Genomic DNA, 22352 nt, shown 5'->3' with positions numbered 1-22352 from the left:
GCTTTTATTGTGAACTTGCCACGGGGAAAATTAATATCTTGGCTGTATTTACAGACACTGCTGTATTATTTTTCATCTGAACGGAATATGACCCAGACTTGTGAAACTAGCGCACCGGAAGTGAATCCAACACACAGCATTAGTAAAAAAGGGATGTAATAATAACGTTTAAAACAGGGTTGTACTGATTGATGCGAGGTGTATCTCCGAGGATAATGGCGATGCTGCAACTGTCCAGCAAACACGAGTGCTCGCCAAGTGGTGTGCATGCTAATGACCACGATGTTATCCTCGCACCGTGACCTTCTCCATGACCACCATCACCACCAGTGGAGTGTTTGTGAGGCATCATGGAGTGGCATCTACAACATTTTCCATGCCATTGTGAAAAAATAAATAAATAAAATACAAGAACCCAGATGATCACTCAAGAGTCTTTGTGTCAGGAGCGATTATCATTGACCTTCAGCGCTGCGAGAGGAGAGGAGCCAAGCAGGATCGGAAATAACAGCCCGCTAAAATTATTGAGTCGGCTAATATACATGATTGCAAGACTGCGCCTATTGCCAATAACACCAATATCCACCATTATCGAGACTATGATCGTAACTGTACATGCTGCTGCAGACACACTGACGTCATGTCGGCAGCTCTGTCATGTCTATAGTAGCCTTTAAGCAGCCTTCCTTATCTCTTACAGCGAGATAGATTTGATTTAGATTGCCATGGTTTCGAGTGACTCATCCAAAAGATTTCAGCCTCTTTTCTCAAAAGAAAATCTTGTTAAAAAGAAAATGAAATGATCTCCAAAACAACTTCTCGAGAAAAATTTGTCCAAATTAAAACACGCTGGTGGAAAGTGACTAAGTGCATTTACAAGTTTTTTATGCTTTAAGCTGGAGAAACATGTTACCCAATCATTTAAGGTGTGCTTTAACAACGGAAACTAAACTGAAATCATTCCTTGTGTAACTACGTGCCGTGGTGACACAGACAGCGAGAGCTGTTATTGGTCCATTTAGTAGTAACTATTGCTCTAGTATTTCCGGCCGCTTCTCCATCTCTGCAATTTTGTAATGGACTGTTTTGGATCAATAAAGATGGAAGACAGTGAGGAAAGGTTAACCAAGGAGGTTCTGAGAGACAAACATGTACGACTCGTCTTCGGCTAAATTTCTGCAAAAGTTTCAGTCGGCATTGTTGAAAGTGAAGCAGGAAGTAGAAACTAAAATGAACCCGACTGGCATGGTGTTTTTACAGGGCGAGCCAGACTGATGAGTACAAATGGCTAGCGCTAGCGTAGGCTACGTGCATAGGCTACGTGCATAGGCTACGTGCGTATAGTTTTACGCTGTCTTAAATGAGCCTTTAGCCCGGCATAGTCAATATGAAATCAGCAAAACAGAGCTGGTTTGTTGTGAACAAATTCAACTCCATGGCGCTCAGATGACATGTACGACTTGTCACCATTACACTTCTGTCCAACGCCGCTTAAAGGGGAATTACCGTTTTTTACAACCTGGACCTTATTTCTGGCATAAAATACGATAGTTTACCCACCCATATAACATTGGTGTCATTTGGAGTCGTTCGGACGATATTTAGATCCGCGTATATCCATATAGTGGGAGTGACTGGGGCACCGAAACGCAGCCTCTAAATAACGCATTATCTGCCGCGAAACTCGTTCATTTCACCGACATTTTGTTATGATATGTTAACGCTAGTGCTATTCCCCAGAAATTAAGCGTGAAAACATTTTTTTTGTTGTAATGTGCTTGCAAGTTGATTCATGGTTTTTAGATTTTTTTTATTTCACCAGGATAAATTCTGCTTTGAAGAGAGCCCTGGCAGCGACACAAATGACAGGGTTTCAGGAAGAATTACAGGCGTACAGTGCACAAAAATAACCAAATTACAAAAATATTCAGTGATTGTTCAATGCAAGTTTTCATTTCAAAGCCCCAACAGGGAGATAATGAGTCAGGCAAAACATCAGCCAAATGTGCATTTAAAACGGATCTATTCAGTGAGACCGGCTCCCTAAGATTTTAAGGAATTTCGCAACGGATTCCTGACAAAGACACCATTTCAGTATATCTAAAGTGTATTTAAATGCTTTATTCACAGCTGAGTTCAGACTTTAAAGACGGATAATAGAGAAAAGTCTTTTAATACTTTTTTTGAATGATGTATCTCCATAGTTATGGATGGAAGCAGACTGAGAATAGCCTTTTAAATAAGAATATAATATAAATTTTAAGAATATAATATAAGCCAGGCGGTGGATGAGGCAGACCGCCCGACCCTGACATACATCAATGTGCTTAGCGCTTAGTATGCTGCTCCACATTGTTTGAAAGCACTTCTTTTGTCCTTTATGGGTCACAGGTATAAAGAAAGTGGCGTTCCAGCAGGACAATGACAGCTTCAATTGGAAAATAATCATCATGTGATCCCTGTTTGTTAAAGGTCTGCAGTGATCAAGAAAATACTCATTTTACCCTCCATGGCTGGTTTTCTATCCAGCTTCATGCCTTGCCACCCAGCATTTGAAGCCATTTGATCCAAACAATGAGACACCCATGACAGCTGCCGTGAGCAGGAAGTGTAAATAATGCACAATCTGAGTCACAGTCAAGTTTGTCTCCCGTCAGCGCGCAGGCAATCCATCTCCCTGGCCTTGCTAACGCATTCGGCATTATTTCAACACTGTCCTCAAGACGTTTTGGAAAAGGAGAGCTGAAGATCTTCAGCGCGCAAAGTTGAATCACTGGTGGGTATCCGTACGAGATAAAGATATGGATCCAACCTTTTCAAAACTTGACACCAAAATCATCCCTCACCTCCTCTGACATTTAACATATTTGCGTAGTGTCAATTTGCTGGGCTATTTGGCGTATTGATCTAAGCCAGAGACGTTGCCTAGCTTTCACCCTGCAACGCAATACAAACCTGTCACTCCCTGAAATGTGTAACAAAAGTTATTTTGTTCTGCCCGCCGTCGCTCTCGACAATTGCGTCTCTCCGGAGCTATACATACTGCATGAGTGAACACAGACAGGCATCTAAACATCCCACTGTCAAGTGCATTGCAACTGTATTGGTCGTTAAAGGGAGAGAAAGGGAAGAAAAACAAACCTCCTAAAAGATTCATAAGTGGTATTCCTTGAATTTCACACAGTTTTGTCAAGTTTTCTGCTTTCACAAACGCCCTTGAATGAAATGTAAAATGGGAGCGAGCCTCCCCTGTTTGTAATCAAGCAACTGCTGCTGGAAATAATCCGGCCATAAAAACTGCGGATTCTGATGATATCCAGAATGAGTTTCATGAGAATATGGGCATTTTAGTCGCACTGCAATAACCGTCTAAAAGGCACCCATTTGAGTTTAAAAGCCAAAGCAAACATTACCCACCCCGAAAGTCAGCATCCTTTATCTTATCAGTAACATATAATGCCTCCAAATATCTCGAACGCAGCTCTGTTTAGTAGCACTTAAAGACTGCAGATATCTTTTTAAACCCACTCCACAGCGGAGACTAGATTTTTTTATATCTCCTTTTTAAAAGCAGGAACCATTAAACAATCCTGGCTGTTTTAATTAGGGACTGCAGAGGAGAGAGGAGGTTTTCTTACCTTTCACAATCAATACAGCCACGGCTGACAGGCTCTCCACGTCCGTGTCCACCACACAGATATATTTGCCGGCGTGGTAAAGCTGAATGTTCCTGATCATCAGATCCCCTGCTGTTCTCTACCAGGGAGGAAAGAAAGCTTTATGTAGCATGAAAGATAACAGCCCCTGTGACAGCTTATTAAAGAATGTAGTGAGGCATATTTAAGGTGCATGAAATAGCTGTCCTGAAAGCGTTTGCAGGTGTAGCTACAGCATTTTGTAGGAGAAAAACTAAATATCAGAAAATATCATCAACCGAACAGCTGATTAACAGGGATTAAAAGAATAAAGGCAAGGATTCCCAAAACTTGTGTGCAGTGAATGTTTTTTTGTATCTCTGCTATTTCTTATTATCACTGTGACCTTCAACACTAAGCTATTACAACTGAGTTCAGCGAGCAGTTTTTGCTTTTGATCGGAGAGGGGGAAAAAACATCCTCTAAGTCCTCATCTGAGAGGACACCCGTAAGCAGCAAATAGTAAATTAGTGGTGAAATCGTCCTCTTGGCGTTGGCAGGGAAACGTGGCAGCAGAGCCAATGTGGTTTAATTATGGAAATTAATTTCCCTGAAGCAGCAAAGTTGGGTTGATAATCTCTTTGGACTGGGGACATTCTAGCATTTCTGGGTAAGGAGTCTCTTCCTTTCAGATAAGAGCGTTGTCAGTCAAACACGCACACAAGAAGAACGAGTAATCTCAAAGGGGGTTGAGGATGTTCTGAAAGTGTTTTGTCATTTGGGTCCCTGCCATGCTTTGATTCCTTCAAAAGACGTCTCTAACAATGTTTATCCGCCTTCCCGTTATGAGGGGCTGTGCAGCAGGCCATGTCAAGGAAGAATTTAAAGAGAATCCAAGACCAGCCGCAGTATTAAAAAAATAAAATAAAAAATGGCTTTCTTCAGAAGACTGAGCTCGCGTTTGGAGAAGTGTACTCAGAAAGATGACAACCTGTCACAGCGGCTCAACAACTCGTGCATTACCTACACGGTGACTTTTAGGCAGGAAGTGTAATCTGACACGGCAGCCTTTTCCATTCACAAAAATACAATTGGCTTTGAGGGTCTAAATCACAGGTGTCAAACATATGGCCCGCGGCCCAAAAGTGGCCTGCCAGAGGGTGTAATCTGGCCCGCACCATGAATTTGCATAGTGTGAAAATGACATAGAAGACTGCAATTTTTCAATGAAAATAACTGCTATCCCTAATTTGTCAACTGTTTTAGTAAGAGAAGTGGACAGGACACAACACAGAGACCCAATACTAAACAGCAGAGAGCAATGTGCCCATTTTTTTTTTAAAGGATAGTTTATTAAGTGTAAACATTCTCCTAATTTTCTTGTTGGATGTATTGGAAAATGGAAAAAAACCTGGAGTTGTCATTACTTATAGGAGATTATGCTATTATCTTACTGGTCCAACCCGCTTGAGGTCAAATTAGGCTGTATGTGGCCCCCGAACTAAAATGAGTTTGACACCCTTGGTTTAAATGATCCAGCATCACTTCATTTAAATTTTTTTTTTATTTGTTTTTTCATCGTGTCTTTAAAGGGGAACTACCGTTTTTTACAACCTGGACCTTGTTTCTGGCATAAAATATGATCGTTTACTCACCCATATAACTTTGGTGTCATTTGGAGTCATTCGGACAATATTTAGATCAATGTATATCCATTTAGTTCAAGTGACTGGGGCACTGAAACGCTCTAAATAACGCATTATCTGCCACGAAACTCGTTAATTTCACCAATATTTTGTTATGATACGCTAGTGCTATTCTCCGTTGAGTCTGGAGTTACCTGTTATCATCATCCGGGGTCTGTAGATTGACTTACTAACTTCTGGCCTGGATGATGTCATCTCTGAGCGCCACGCACAGCTTGTTTACCTGTAATTTGCTACTGCTAGTTTTTTGCAACATGGCTGAATTTTTTTCCAATTCTGAGGTTGTGGACGACGACTTTGTTTATGATCGACGTCCTTACCGTTTTGAGCCAGAGTATACGGATGATGAGCTCGTTGAAAAGAGGATGTGGAGGCAGAGAGAGGAACAGCTGGCCAAAGAACAACAAACCGCTGCACGGCCGCGAATAGATAACAGGTAACTCCGGACTCAACGGGGAATAGCACCAGCATATCATAACAAAATATTGGTGAATGAGTTTAGCTGCAGATAATGCGTTATTTAGAGGCTGCGTTTCGGTGCCCCAGTCACTCCCACTATATGGATATATGCGGCTGTAAATATCATCCGAATGACTCCAAATGACACCAAAGTTACATGGGTGAGTAAAAGGATCATATTTTATGCCAGAAATAAGGTCCAGGTTGTAAAAAATAGTAATTCCCCTTTAAGGATCGTTTTGAAAATGCAAAAAGGATGGCCACAGTAAAGCTCTTCTAGAAATATCATCATGTCAAGCTAGATGTCCTTTTTTAAACTAATAGCAGGGATGGAGCGAAGCAAGATGGAAAGAGGTGCCAACTGCCCATTCGCACGTCCTCACGAAGTACGGCTGCGGGTCACTCACCCCTCCCACTAGCTCAAAGTGACCGTCTCCCTTGGCGATGAGCTGTCCGTTGAAGGCCCAGGAGAAAGACACATCAAGGACGGGGTCACTGGAAACCTGGCAAGGTAACACAATGCTCTCGCCCACAATGATCTCCATGTCCACCGGCCCCTGGATGATTCTGGTTGGATCTGGCCAAGATTAAAAAAAGAAAAAAGAGGGTGTCATTTCTTTGAATTGGAAGGTGCCAATCTCATACGGAACATGAGACGTTTCATTTTAAGAGGATGAGCAGTCCTTTTGTTGATTTTCTGAAGATGAAGGCTGGCCGCTAATACAATGCTGGCCGGGACACAAGAGCACGCTCTGTATTACAGTGAGTCACAGGCAGCGCCGACTTATAAAGGAGGGCCTCATGAAAGTCTCAGTCAAATAATGTGTGATAACATGCGGCCCGCCACCGCTCAAATGGCGTAATGCTCCAGGATGACACGGCTCGCCTAATCTTCTGAAATCCTGATAGCAATTACAATACACTTCGGATCAGATAAAAACTTCACGTAATGGGCTGCTCTGTGCATCCAGTTACAAGAAAAGGGAAAAGAAAAGAGGAGTACTGCTTTAAAGTCTTCCAGAGCAGTCATTTGGCTAAGCCTTCTGTGCTTCAAAAGTCACGATAATGAATCTGCAGGATTCAAATAAAGAAGGTACGACACAAAGGAAGAGGATTTTTGCCCTAACATCTTACCTTGCATAGAGGGATTTATAATAATAAATCACATGTAAAAAAAAAAAAAAAAAAGTCCCGTCAGTTCTTAGGCTAGTAATAATCAATGTCTGGGCCATGGTTCTGTGTAACGGACTGCATTATGAAAAATATCCTTTGAATTAAAAAAAAAGCGTCACAACAATATCAATTCAGCACATTAATAAAACGTGAAAGAAAGTCAGAGAACATTTAAGTATTCTCAATAACAGCAGTGTCTGTACACCACCTCGCTAATGATTTTCACTGCTTCCACTTAGGGCGTTTTCATTTGCTGCAGTACACACACAATTTCAGTTGCTTTGAGGGAAAACAATGATGGAGTATTTTGTCAAACACCTTTAAAAGAAAAAAAAAAAGCATTACTGCAAAATGCAGCCAGACAAATCAGCTCAATAAAAAATGTAACACTTTTTTTTTTTCTTATTTAAGGTGCTTTTGTTGACCGTTACCGCCTTTACTATGCAAAGACTCCACTCTTATAGATAAAGACTTTCCAAAGTTTTGACACATGCCTCGAGTTTGTTTAGATTTCCTACCCGCTAGTTATTGACCCAAGTCCTTTGCGGTACAGTAACTCTCTCTTGCGCATTAATCCATACTGAGCAATACATTCTGCTTACTAAGTGGAGTGTGTGCACGGTCTGCAAAACAGCGGAGCTTACCGGTGACAAGGAGCCTTCCAGTTGTACTTGACATGCCAAATCTATTCCTGGCGAAGCATGTATAGCTGCCCGCGTCGGACTTGCTCACGTTGGCAAGCCTCAGCGTTCCATCTGGGGAAAGCGTGATCCTATAGGGAGTGTACAAACAGAGACGGCCGTTTACAGTCCGACTTCCACGAACGAAGGCTCGTTTTGCCATCGGATAAACACGGGCTGCTGGATTTTCCCCCAGAATTCTACATAATCACAGACGTCCTGCAGTTAAGAGGCATGCGTGTGTGGAGTGAATCTTGTTTAGACCAAACAAGGCTTAAAATGAGCAGAGCTGGAATAAAGAATAATCCTATCCTGATATTGTTTCTATCAAAAAAATAAAAATAAATCTGTTTATGTGTGTGCATCGCTACAAATAGAGAGATGAAGACCCGCCAATTTCCCTTGGACCACCATGGGACCATATTTAGGAAAGAATATAAAATATATATATATAGTAGTATACAGCAAGAGGCACATCATTTATTTTATGCTGTACGGATAGTGCCGTGAATTACTTGTGTTTTTTTCCATTTAAAAAGATAATGCTTCTTAACAGAACTGAGAAGAGATTCTAGCTGTATATTCATGCTGATCTAAGCAGAACTGTGATATAGGATTTGCTGGGACGGAGTTAATGTTCGAGCTAAGACACGCACCACAGAGCTATTCCTAAATATATTCGAGTTTGTCAGCTGGTCATTTATTTTGTGGAAACCATCCAACCTGCGCCAATATACTTTTAGTTTCTTTGCTGTTATTATATATTTGACAACTGTTAAATAAAGTGTAAATCTTTAAGAAATAGCTTGGAGGCAAATGTCAAGCAGGGAGGCCTACATTGGAAAGATGCCTGCATATATATATACACCGATCAGGCACAACATTATGACCACCTGCCTAATACTGCTACGGCCTTTGCTTTGGATCAAGTATCTGTGGATCATCCCACAGACACTTGATCAGTTTGGGATCTAGTGAATTTGGAGGCCAGGTCAACACCTTGTGCTGTTCTTCAGGTTTTTTGAGTTGTTGGGGATGGCTGCTGCCATCAAGGAGTGTCATTGCTATGGGGTGGGGGTGCCTGGTCTGGTCTAGGTGGGTGCCACATGTCTAAGTAACATCCACATGAATGCCAGGTCCAAAAGTTTCCCAGCAGAACACTGTATTGTGATAAGATGGTCAATGTTATTCACTTCTATTGTCAGTGGTTTTAATGTTGTGACTGATCAGTATATGGATACTGTATATAAATCTATATTCTGTACATGTATAAGATAGATAGATAGATGGATGGATCTCTTTATCGACATAAATCCTATGTGTAATTCATGGAGATTTTTTTGTCTCTTGCTACAGAAGAAGATTCACTCTACACTTAGAATAACCTTCAGTACAGTCACTACCTGTCATTGGTGTGGATGGGCAGGTTTCCTTTCTTCCACAAAATGCTGGCGATGGGATAGGCCTGGGGTTTGCACTCTAAAGTCACTGTAGTTCCTGCCTTAGCTTTGAGCAAAGCTCTGAGGACGTTCCCTGTGAAGTCTGGAGGAGAGGCTGAAGGGAAAGAGTAAACTGACTTTAGACTGCAGCAAAGCCCACCGGGCACTCGAAGCATTCTGCTGTTTGATCTGCTAAACCATCAAATTGTAAAGTAATGAAGACAGACATTTTAAACATGTGTTGTGGGAGTTAAATACATAGAAAATCAAAGCGCTGCTGGTGAGTGTTAGACTATTTTGTTTGTATGAAAGAGACTTACAAAGTAAACCTTTCTGAGCATGAAATACTGTAACTTATAAATGGCTTCACTTTAAAAGATCATGTTAACTGTTCAGCCAGGAATCGAGTATCCATCACGACGTCGTCAACACAACAGCAAAGCAAAAGATTTATTTAAATGTTTTGACCTCGCAAAACCGCCCCAGGTGACCCCATTATCCGCTAATCCAGACAACCTTTAAGAATGACAGTAAGATGACCTTTAAGATTCTTTGGCAACAATGATTTGAGGATTTAAGAGAGAACGATAAATGCCATCCTACCTAAAACCATTAGTTCAGCGGCAAAATATATGAGTCCGTGTTTATTCTCGGCCACACACTGGTACATGCCAGCATCAGATAATGTCAGCACTGACACTGACAGGACTCCGTCGTCCACATGGATCCTGTCCTGTGGAGGCAGGGACGAAAGAAAGTAATTATTGCTTAGGACTTAAAGGTAGGCTTTGCTTTGAGCAGCACGCTCTGGCAAAGCTCAGTAAACATTGAGTTGGAGCAGAGACACCGTCAATAGGCATAGATCAAATCAAGGTTACTGTATGTTCTACTTAATTAATCAGTCAGACCACAAACCACATTCTGTTTCCTTGCTTGTTTTCTTACCATCAGGTAAACCTGTCTTAGCTGGCTGGCTGGCACTGCTTTAAGGATCCACTCTTGTGAAAACTGAGCTTGCATGATTTGTGTCTGCGATTCTGAACAGTTTCACATTATAAAATTTGCTTTTGAATCATCAAAAAAGGTGTTATTGAGGCATTATATGTAAAGTTTTTGCAACAGAATTAAACTGAATCATATATAATGCTGTAGAATGTGTATTTTTTATCACTGAGCATTTACTGCACATGTAAACTAAATACTGTAACTCTAGCTGTCGTGATCTATATTTTGCACCAGGATACATATTCATAAAGTTTTAGTTATGACATTATACTTTTACTTGTGACTAGTCCAGGGTGTTCTTTGCCTCTCGCATGATGCCACTAGTGGGGACAGGCTCCAGCCCCCTGTGACCCTCCACAAGCTAAGCAGTTATAGATAATGGATGGATGGATGGGTGGATGATTATTTATTGCAGTCTAGTTCTTCTAGTGAGAAGAGATATGCCTCATCCCGAGCACAATGTGAGTCTAAGAAAACAAATCTCAGCAGAGTCTTAAAGGTAAAGTGCGGAGCGTATGTCTCCCCCTTCTGGCGGCAAAACGAATTGCACAAACACTGCCGGTGTGCGAATGACGTATGACCACACTCTACAACTCCTAAGTCCCTTCGAGATAAAGCCACACCAGTGGTAATAGGTGTTTGCACTGGATCCTTCATAAGTTATTCTTTACGTTGTTCCTGACCACAAGAGACACTTTAACCTGGAACCCAGACCAAATATTCGCACCAAATTTATGAGGCGTAAAGTTGGTCTTTGGTCGATTATGGTTCAGTCAAGATCTGTCGGGCCAATCAAATTCTTTTCACAGGTTTTATGTGGTGATGGACAGAAGCGTAAAAAAAGCGACTCCATGGAGTGGAATTTGTTCACAACAAATGGCTCTGATTGGCTGTAGAACTATCAACTGCATGCAAAGGTATTTTTTCTCTGTGTTGGTTGAAACACGCCCCATAATGAAATCCAAACAGTTACGCCAGACTAGTGACGCTTAAGTCACGAAACCTAATTCACAAGTTACATTCATAACTTTCTCTGCTCGAGGCTCCCCCGTACTCTCAGCTGCTGCAATTGCTCCACTCTTCAGCTCTGGAAAATGGAAATCATTGCTGGATGTCATAAAAAGCATACCGGGAGCCAGTGCAGGATGTCACCACAGACAACTGAGCTTAATCATGCAGTTGTTTGCTATGACAGTTTAAAGCAGAAATTAATTTATGCAATATATGCAGGTCTCGTAGTATAGCTTTAGATTTAGCCAAGTATCTCAAAAAATGCAAGTCTAAGTGCATTTCTCTAGTGGTCTGAAGTAAGGTGTGTTGTTGTATACAGTATATTTCACAGCAGATTAAGCCCTTTGTCCTTAAATCTGAAGAAGCTTAAACATGCACCATGAATAATGAAAAACAACCACCAGCCCCATTCACATGAAATGGAGCAATCTCTCGGGAACTACGCTGATCCACTCTCTAAGACTGTGTAATCTGCCAAGGTAAAGCAGAAACGGAGACAGTTACATCCGTGTCTCTTCACTGGCGCACCCCGGCAAGATGTTTACACTCCTCTCTCATCTCACTCTGAATTACACTTGGAGAAACAGCAGCGTGCTTTGCGCCAGGCTCTCTCAAATGAAAGGATGAGATTAAGTCTTTAAAATGAAACACTTGTAGGTGGCAGAAGACAGGCGGTGATTTACCTCCGAGAGAAGCTGCTGGCCGTTCTTCAGCCACGTGTAGGAGGGTTTGGGCTTGCCATTGGCTCGACACTCCCAGTGCAGTCTCTCCTCGATGGCCAGGGCCGTGTCCTTCATGGTCTGGATCCACTGAGGCTTGGCTGAGGATGCAGAAATATCCTCCAGTGAAAAAAAAAACGAACCAGAGGACAGATTTCGAGGGAGCAGCATTATCTCATTAAATATGCCGCATCCAAAGAAGTTCAAAGGAAAAAGCATGAGTAGATTGGCAGCTCCAATCAGTGGGAATCATAAAACTTAAGGAGATTGGGCTTGTCTTTATGAGCTGAGACGAGAGGAGATTGAATGTGGGCTCAGTTTCATCACTTAAACGCGTCTGCAGCCTGTGGCAAATCAAGCTCAACATTAAGACACTGAACCACAGAGCAGGAGGCTCCCGCGCCTGGCGAAGGAGCACCTGACATCCGCGCTCACCCCAACCTGTCACCTTAATTCTGTGTATAATAAACATCACCCCATCCAGCACACAGCGCCACACATCTCCTACATATTTACAGCTTTTCAGGAAATTTCATGGGCAGAGTGCTGTGCTCATAATAAGCGCGGCTCACTTTGCAGGCACTGTACATACTGTCAATTCCAATTTCACAGGTGTCATTTTTCGCAAATTCACAGTGAAACACAGCAGCTGAAGCAAGCCAAGAAGCCAAAATGTAATAACTGCAGTAAAATTAAAACCAACGGTGCCTATTATCCGGGGTAGAAGATAAAGATGTTTTCCGGCTGTGTGTAGAACAACGGGCTGTTAAAATTATCACAATTACCACATTACCAAATTACATCTTGATGTCCCAATAATGGTGGCAGTACAAAATAAAACAAAAAATAAAGCTTATGTAATTCTATATATTTTAAAGGGGAGATATTATGCTCATTTTGAGCTCCACATTTTTATACTGGGACTCCGCTAGAGTATTTTAGTAGTTCTTAAAAAATGCTTATTTATCTCATATTGCTTGTTATGCAGCCTCTGAGCTCATCTCCTGCGTAAAAAATAGACGACATTAGCTAGCTCCAGTCGATATCACCTAGTTAAGTCATGCTGTGTTCGCACTGTGAGCAACAAAAAACGTGCAAAATGGCCAAACATCGCCAGCTGTACTGTCGCTGAGGGTTTGATGGAGTGTTAAAGCCTATACCGAAGTGTTGCTCAAGCTCTCATTGATTGGTTGACCTGAGTTTGCATCATTGGAGTTGATGCCGAAAGTGGAAGCCAGCTGAGCTTTGACATGTGGTGTGCTTGAGTTTGGGGGCGGTTCGACCCTTTGCCGGCCTTTAATTAAAAATGAATCGTCTCTTGATGCTCTATCGTAGCTACTGTGAGTGCAGCACGAAAGCTCACTTCTTCAGATTAGCAGGTTTTGTCGTATTAAGAAGCATCTAATTGTTCATTCATTCATTCATTTTCTGTAATCGCTTGTCCTCTGGAGGATTGCGATGGAGCCTATCCCAGCTGCCGTTGGGCGAGAGGCGCGGTACACCCTGGACAGGTCGCCAGGGCTAACACAGAGAGACAGACAACCATTCACACTCACGCGTACGGCCAATTTAGAATCAGCAATGAACCTAACGAGCATGTCTTTGGACGGTGGGAGGAAGCCGGAGTACCCACAGAGAACCCACGCAGACACAGGGAGAACATGCAAACTCCACACAGAAAGGCAAATCACCACACCACTGTGCCGCCCAAATCAAACTGCTAATTTTTGGAAATTTTCTTAAATCCTTCGTCATCCAGAATATGATAGTGGACAACGCGACCGTGCACGGCAACAAAGATTGCAGCGGTGAGGTTTGTGCGTGCATTTACATTTGCATGCATTTACTATGCATAGATATTGGTGGTGGTGACATGGAAGTAGAAAACCTTCTACTGAACTCCAGGAATCTATCTAATTTGAACAGTATCTAATTTCTAAAGCCATTGTATGAGAGAAAATAAGGGAAAACATAACAGAATCCCTTTAATAAATGGGCTTATTGCAACCAGAATTAGTTCTCAGCAAGACAAAACAAAAATTGACAGTACCATAAAAGGCCAGGCGACCGGTGGCTGTGTTCTTCCCCATCTTGTTCTCAGCCACACACTCGTATCCTCCCGTATCATCCTGCTGGAAGCTGGGGATCTCCAGCACGGCGTTTGAGTACTTCATTTTGACTTTGCTGGGGAAGGGAATGCCGTTAGCCCTCCTCCAGGTGATTTCTGGGACGGGGCTGGGAGAGACAGAGGAAGCAGACCTCAGGGGGGATTCTGATTCAAGCTCACTTTAAGCCTTTATCCGAAACCGCCGCTTGTCGCCCAGGTTGCAGGTGTCTGTAACAATCCGGCAATAAAGTGCTAGATGGAGTGCTAAAGCCTATACTGTATTTCTTGCGGATGACTGGTTCAGACTTAACCCAATCCAACAAAGAAAAAAAAAAAGAAAAAAAAGAAAAAGCTGTCTCACATGGCTTCAGACTTGGTTTCAGACCAATCAAGGCTTAATACCACACTGTAAGAAATATAATTGCAACAGCAACTTTGCAGTATAGAAATGCGGAGGCTTCTTTTTCTGAAATGAAAGACTAAAAGATTGAAAACATGCTTCAAGGAATCCAGCTTACTTCCCCAGGGCGAAACACTCCAGCGTAACTGTTGATCCTTTTGCGGCGGGCACATTGTCTGGGAAATTAACTTCTATTTTCGGCTCGTATTCACCCATCACTCCTATGAAGAGCAAGCACAAGAACGCGCTCAGTCCTCCATTATTCATGACTTACAAGCAATATGGCGGGCATTATGGGCCACAACAACAGCACTGTAAAACTAACAGAGGAGAAATAAAAGACGCGCGAGCAAACATTCTCTCATGGGTGAGCTCAAAGTAGCACATCACTTAAGTGTATAGCCACCAGGGTGTAGTGAAATCCCAGCCAGGAATAATTTAAAACTTTTCTTGGTGGAATACACGCAGCGTATGAGAAATCTTGTTTTTTTTTCAGCCAGGGATTTTATATTTTTTTTTATCTATTATTTCAAAGCTTGAGTGGGCAGTTCCCATCCCCTGGTGTTTCATTGTTTATATCAGTATTCAGCGAAGACAGTCAAGAACAGGATCAGAAAGTGACGCAATGGGATTTAAATGTATGCAGCGACATGTACAGTACACTGAGTGGAAACTAACTGGTTGAGCCACCAGAACACTCAATGTAATGGTCCAGTGACGTACGACTTATGTTTAATTCATTTCAAAGGCAATCTTTATTCAATCTTTGTATGAAAGCGTAAAAGAGAATAGAACAACAGGCTGCTGAGAACAGCCCTGAGAACTCGTGTGAGAGCGTAGGCGAAAGCTTTTAAAGGGAATGCGAATTATAAGAAAGCAAAGTCAGCAAAGAGGAGATCGGGGCGCTTTGTTGGCTGGCCCACATCGAGGAGCAACTGTTTACTTACAAGCATTAGCGCTCAGTGACTGAACGACCGGCGAGGCACGGCAGCACAAAGAGCTCTCGCGCCGGGGCCGTGATTAAAGCCGCCTCAAAAGCGAGAGGTCCCTAATGCGAGGCCGCGAAGGCTCGCCGGTCGCGTCACAATCCGTGAGCGGCGCCTTACCGTCTGTCCTGAGGATCAGAGGCGTGGGAGAGCTCTGGACCTTGCCTTTGGTGACGCTGTTCATCACCACGCAAGTGTAGTTGCCCACGTCGGAGGGCTCCACCTTGGCGATGTAAAGGTTTCCCGTCTGCTGGGAGACGAAACGCCGATTGTCTTGCTGCACGAAGTACGGGTACTCATTGAAGACCCATGCATAAGTGAGGTCTGGAAGACAAACAAGGAGGCACACGAGCATGATAACGCATGATATTAAATGTGATTAAGAGAGTTTAATGTGATTACGTGAAGGCTAATCAGTGGCGGCAGGATTACATTTTAATCTCGCCAGAAGTGTAAATAACTCCAGTGCCTTCGACTAAAGGTCCAGTGTGCCGCATTCAGATTTAGTGCAACCACCTGAATACCTTCACCTTCCTCTTTCAAGCATGTAGGAGTACCTACAATAGCAGCTAAAAACACTTTCTTTTAGAGCCGGTGTTTGGTTTGTTCTTTCAGGGCTACTGCAGAAACATGAAGCGCAGCACGATGGGCTCTTTAATGAAATACCTGCTCCCTGCGTGGGCGTAAAGGCCTCATTTTAACATATCCCAAACACAATTATTCCCATTTCTAGTTGATTGCGCGCTAATGAACACACAGAAGCCCCTTTTAGATCCTACACACCGGACCTTTTACGATGAAGGCCGGAGAGTTTACCTCCAGAGGAAGTGGGCGTTCCACAAAGCAACACCACTCCTTGTCCCTCTCGGACCGACACCGAGCTTCTGATGTGAACTTTGAAATGATCCAAGTCTGAGGGGGGAAAAGGAAAATGAAAAGAAAAGATCACCGCAGGATCTCACATATCAAGGGAGCGGAACAGGGGGAGAGAGTAAAAGCTTTCAGTGAGACACTGACACAAACCAAGCCACAAGACAGCTGTAATGAGAAGTGCACTTCCGCGATGACTGAGAGGGAGAGGAGAAGGGAAGCCAGAAGAGAGTTTGGGAAGAAATGAGATGTTAGAATTAATTTCGTGACACGGAGATTAGGCTTTTTTTTTTTTTTTTTTTTAACAGACTCCAATCTTGCGCGTGTTTATGAAAGCTGTGTAATCACATAGGTTGCAAGAGCTCATAACACTAGGCCATGAGAAAACACTAAAACCATATTTAGAATAAATCTCATTTAAGCTACAGCAGTTTAAACATATTATTATTATTATTATAATTCTGTAGCATCACATCCAAATAATGAGATAAGACAAAAACTAACTAAAAATTAAATGATTATAATTATTATTACATATAGGTTTTCAGGGTCAGGATCTCGCACAGGTTTATCTGCAAAAACACATTTCATCAAGGCCTGTTTTCCAAAATGTAAATATCTGAAACTCTAATCAGCGAGGTTTGTGCATTACCCAATCTAACCAGGGCATTATTTCTGACTCATCGTACTTCAAATGTCATTATTATTATTTTTTTTTGAACATTGCAAATTTCTGCGGTATACACTCTTAAAAGCCAAAAATATCTCCATGGCCAAATACCACCGCCGCCGCCGAGCGGAGGTGCGAAAAGATGTTTTGTTGTGATCTGCATGAAAAGAAGCCGTTAATGAGCAGTACGTGCGAAATAATAAGCGTTCATTCGGGTTTCTCATTTGAGATGTTTGCCGGTTTCACCGCCAGGTACGTGATGTGAAAGAAATGCTGCGTTCTCTCTAATGCGCCCCGTTATATAGGGCTGTGTTTCCTCTGCAGCTTTTATTCACCGGCATCACTCTTACTTTCTTTCCTTTTATTTATTTATTTATTTTTTATAGGTGCGCCGTTATATTATGTTCCATCTTTTTCACTTCAGGCTTCACTTCTTATTAAGATATTCTTCAAACGCTAGTTGGCTTTGATGACTTTTACCCCATAGGACATCCGAAGGACTGCAACGACTTTCGATTCAGGTAAACAACACAAAGTGAAGCAATCATTCGTGGTTTGCATGTATGACCGTAAGTAAAGCAAGTCATTGCACTGAGACTGTTCCCGTGCGACTTCACATTTAATGCAGCCCCTCACCGAAGTGGCAACACGCTGATAAATACTGCAAATATCGCCCTTCCAGTTTGGTGTGCACAGTTTCCAGTTAAGTGCCGCAAACACGTCAATGCCTTTTCTTAGCAAAACACCCGGCTGTGACTTACATGCAAACTGCAGGCTGGCTCTCCTGCTGAGGATGGCTCCTACAGTGTTGTAGGCCATACACTGGTACATCCCTGCATCCTGGTAGCGGTCCAGACTGCTTATAATGAGGTTGCCCCCGGACAGACGCCGCCGACGATCCAGGCCCAGATTTATGAGAGTCCCATTCAACGACCATCTGTGAGGGCAAAGACACCATCAGTCCCTGGCAAAGCGCGCAGTCCATTTCTTTCTACCCACCAAAGTGATCTGACAGGAGGTGAGTGGAGAACACAACTCACTGTGGTAACTCACTTGGAGAGAGAATAATGTACTTTATACACTGTGATTTGCGCCGTGTGTTGAGGAATTCAAAGAGCTGCAGGTTGAAAGGAGCTCTGTGAGCTTCGTCGCCGCGAAACTTCGTCCGTGGACAAGGCAGCTAATAAGCTAATAAACGTGTGGAGTTCAGTTAAAAGTAAATTTACGGCTAATCATCAGAATGGCCTCCTCTGATTAATAGCTTCATGCTTCCGTCAGTCATGCTTATGTTTTATGGCTGCTGTATAATTCTTTTTTTTGTCCCTGCAATCTAATTCCACAATGCTGCACTGCATATCATTTGTTTACCTAACAGATGTTCTAGAGTTATTGCTTATGTGTTTATATAATCCTTGAAATGCAAATTTCTTACTTATGTAGATTTCTTTTTTTTTTCTTTCTTTCTCTGTTCTATTTTTCTTTATTTAGCTCTATCACTGCTTGCTGCAGCAGAGATCCCATTTCCCCCACAGGGATCATTAAATTTTCATCTTAAGAGTATCATACACAAAGCTGTCCTCTGCTATTTAAGGGGAGCGGAAGATAAAGCTTTTCGAAGCCATCCTCGATGTTATCACCCGTCTAACCACAATCACCTCTCTTCTGTCACATCATATTTACATAATGTGACATTATTCCACCTTTGGCTTCTCATTAGGTCCCAGCATTAGCACTTGGCAAGAGGTAACAGTAGGTTTATGCAACAAAGGACGCCTTTTAAACTCATTTTCGCTCTCGATTACACCCATCACTCACTTAGCAGGCGTGGGAATTTGAAAAAAAAACTTTGCACAGCAGGTTCAGATTGCGCCTCCAAACAAATGAAGCACCTCCGAGAACCCTTAAAACACAAGGTTAATTCATTGATTTAAACAAGTCCCATTATTGCCGAGAAAATGCTCCTATTTGATTCTGCACCACCGCAGCCCTTTATCTCTTTTTAAATGCTATTCAGAAGCTGAGCACTGATGGGTTCAAGGACGGAGCACTTTTCAAAAATGTTCAATCTTTTTTCTCTCTCTTAAGCATAGGAAATAGCTGTTTATTTCCTCCAGCCACATTCTTCTGTTGTGCGTTAAGTGGAAATGAAAGACGTGGAAGCCATAGCAGCCAACTTTCCAAAACGCTTTCAACTCTAACCTACGAAATAATTTCTTAAAGAATATATCCGAGCCATTCAATCGGGATGAGTGTTTGCCGCCATGCTGTAGACACTTTACACTTGACAGCCGTGTCGCAGTATAGACTGGAATTAACACTAGCATTTCTTAAGGCTGCACAATGAATACCTAAAAGGTGAGATGTTGTTGCGATACAAGCCAGCGGTGTGTTTATGTGTTTGCGTCCACTCAGCTCTTTTACTCCGATTGAACATTTTCACCTCTTTCTGACCCGCTCTGAAGTACGTCTGCTGTTCTGTGGTGCCATGAGCAGAGGGCAGGTGATTGAATAGCGACTGGATAACTGAATTACTGTGCTTGAAACTCATTTTGTTAACACCTGTTCTCTGACGATCAGACCACAGAGAAACTCCAGCAGACCTGGATGACCCTGCCGTCCGGGGGTCGCTGGATTTAACCTCCGGGGGGGGGGGGGGGGTCAAGCAAAGGTTAAACAAGTCACTGTCTGTTTAGACTTCGAGAAACTCACACAGCAACGCTTTTGTGGCCTGCTGTGGAGTCGGCTGCCTTTCTGTGCGAGATCTGGCGTTCTCCCACGAGTTATTATGCCGCTACTGTGTGCATGCTATGAAAATCTCATATCTCCGTGAGTGACAGGAGTGGCTCGGAAAAGGAAAAGAGGGAAGAGAGAAGAAGGGGGTGGGGGGGGGGGCAGTGAGAGCCCATTTACACTTCAAGAGAGAAGCCAGAGATGTGCTGAGGGCATGAAGAGCCTAGCGCAGCAAGCCTGACAAGACACCACGGTTAAACATGCTCATCTCACCTTTAATCAGTACATGGAAATACCTGGTCTTAGGCGGGGAATGTGAAAAGCCTGAAATAATGAACGCACACGCTCCACACCGCTACCGCTCGGCTCATCCGCGCTCGGCGCGCCGCGGTGATTCCAAACGCCAAAGACACTTGTAATCAATGCCTGTTGGTGCCAACTGGTGTCTAGCATCGGCCTTGTGGCGTTTTTTTTTTTCTCTAAGAGGAGGCGATCATTAAGATGCTGCACGTGTGTCGCTAAGATACTATCTGGTGAGACGAGAGGCAGATTGGCGGCCTGTTAGTCAATATGAATTAGTGTATAATGAAACCACAGCTCAGACTGTCTGCAGTGCATTTCAGGCTAATTTGGAGAAGCTGAACAGAAGAGAATGCACCTTCGTTTCCATGTGAAAAGTGTTATGTTCCAATTTGCAAATTCTTATTTACAGTTCTATAAATGACTAAAACAGGATCTGCATGACTGAGAGGAAGCAAGCAGACTATAGCATAAGAAACATATTCGTGTAACCTGAATTTGAGTATTTGAATTTTTAAAGAATCACAATGAATATCCTGATTTTTTTATTCGATTTTTGCATAAACTGCAACAATGCCTCCATGCACTTGAGCCCAGTACTTTGCGCTAAACAAGGTGCTCTTCCAACAGCGCCGGCTCAGAACGAGTTCCTCTACCCTTGCGCGCACTCTCACCTGTACTGTGGAGGGGGCGTTCCCTTAGCGTCGCAGGTCAGAGTGGCTTCCTCCTCTATGGAGTCGACAGGAATGAACAAGTCGCCCGGCTCCATCCTCCATCTTGGGCCGTGGAATGATCCGCTGTCCAGACAATCTGTCAAAGAGACGGTAACAGCCTGAGCGCAAAGATGGCGAAAGGTCCGTTTTGAGTCAGACCTCCATTATTCCCTGTTCTACTGGAGGAAACAATACATTCAGAGTCATAAGAAGAGTCATAAGAACGCCCCTTCAAAAAGTATGGACATTATTTCTGTTACAGATTGTTCCAAACAAGTGATCTGTATGAAACGAGAATGTTTCCCAAAGATTTTTTTTGGAAGTAGAACAATAGTTTTCCAGCATTTTTATTATTTTTTTAAAATCTTTATTGCCAATTTTGATTATAACAGACTTTTAATGTACGGGAGGATCTTAAACGTGAGTAGACCGAGAGTATCGTGTCTGTGCAGTGAACGGAAATCGATACCGAGGTGTGTTCTTATAAACCTGGGCCGTCCGCTCATCCCCGACACGATTCTCGGCTCCTCGCCCATCAGCCCGCGAACTGTGGACGTCCAAGCGCGAAAAGAATCATCGCTCACACAAAAAAAAAGGTGGCTCACCTGTCAGACGGTCGATGATTGATAACAGTAGAAGCTGTTTCCATGGCAACGTCATCTTTGGCAGCCGAGTGTAAATGAGACTTTCATCCAATAAGCTTTGAAATGGCACTTGTGTTCTCTGGAGAGAGAGAGAGAGATTGAGAGAGAGAGAGAGGAGTGTCACCTGTTGAGACAAGGGTTGTGAAATACCAAACTTTTCATCCCACTTTCCAACGCTACACATTCCTATGAGGAGAAGACAGGGAGTGTTACGATTTTCGATGGTGGAAATGTAACCACAATAAGTGTCTTGGGGGCGGATTTGTCTCATTTCTGGATCCATTCTCACATTTCAATCCAGCGAAGATCCATGCAATGTCACTTTGTGCCCCGTGGTGCAGCCAACCTGCACCCGGAGATGCCTGAGGGTGATACCAGAGGCATATGGAAGAAAGACCATGCCAATCTATTATGGGAGCGGCCGACGCCTAAGCTCATCCTTCACTTGGACGGATTCGCTCTCTGGCTGCCTGAGGAGACTTGGACCTGGGAATTGGGTGCCATCCAATCAATTAGATTCACCCACAGCAGCATGTGTCTTCCCACATGCTGGGGTGAATCAAGACAGCCTGATGAGGAAGCCATTCCACCCAGGTCCATAATCAAGGGCGAGAGTCTGTCTGCTTGTAGCATGTGTTGCAAATTGCGGCGCACGCGCTTCTTTGCAGGAGGAGACTGAGCGAGTAATGATGCAATTATGAAATGTCAAACACACACACAACTGCGAACACGGCAATAACACAGCAGTTAAGCGAGGAGTCACACGTTAATACACATGTGCTTGTGCGGATATCTGCGCATCAGTCTGCACCTGGGTGAAGGCGTGCACTTGGAGAACCTGCGCGGAAACGCACACAAAATACAAATTTCCTTTCCGAGAGGCGTTCAAGATATATTAAGGGCAGGGACAGATACTAACACGAATCTGCTAAATGTCACACAGCCCACACACACACCTACACGCCAAACTTGCTTTCTCGCCTTGAACGACACATAGGCGAGCCGGCCTCCACACACACACACACACACACTCACACAGTACACTCACTTTCCATTTAGAAGACATAAGCCATGATGTGCAGCTCATTTGCGGCCTAATCCTGAG

General features: G+C 43.2%; 1 protein-coding gene across 1 annotated transcript in view; it reads right to left on the bottom strand.

The window, feature by feature from the left end:
• Positions 1-21263, bottom strand: part of cntn3a.2 (contactin 3a, tandem duplicate 2) — a gene marked incomplete at both ends in the record, with an annotated part of 34363 nt that extends 13100 nt beyond the window's left edge. The window contains 13 exons of the mRNA XM_084553352.1: positions 3639-3756; positions 6208-6377; positions 7618-7745; positions 9057-9207; positions 9696-9825; positions 11792-11928; positions 13878-14062; positions 14453-14555; positions 15441-15644; positions 16137-16232; positions 17622-17797; positions 20565-20700; positions 21209-21263. Of these exons, the coding sequence (XP_084409478.1) occupies positions 3639-3756; positions 6208-6377; positions 7618-7745; positions 9057-9207; positions 9696-9825; positions 11792-11928; positions 13878-14062; positions 14453-14555; positions 15441-15644; positions 16137-16232; positions 17622-17797; positions 20565-20700; positions 21209-21263 (1789 nt within the window). The remainder of the gene's footprint in view (positions 1-3638; positions 3757-6207; positions 6378-7617; positions 7746-9056; positions 9208-9695; positions 9826-11791; positions 11929-13877; positions 14063-14452; positions 14556-15440; positions 15645-16136; positions 16233-17621; positions 17798-20564; positions 20701-21208) is intronic.
• Positions 21264-22352: the final 1089 nt, after the last annotated feature.

The sequence above is a fragment of the Chelon labrosus genome (genome assembly GCF_963514085.1).
Source record: "Chelon labrosus genome assembly, chromosome: 10".
In the NCBI taxonomy this organism is placed as follows: domain Eukaryota; kingdom Metazoa; phylum Chordata; class Actinopteri; order Mugiliformes; family Mugilidae; genus Chelon; species Chelon labrosus.
The sequence above is the reverse complement of the archived record's forward strand: the minus strand, read 5'-3'. Positions and strand labels throughout refer to the sequence as shown.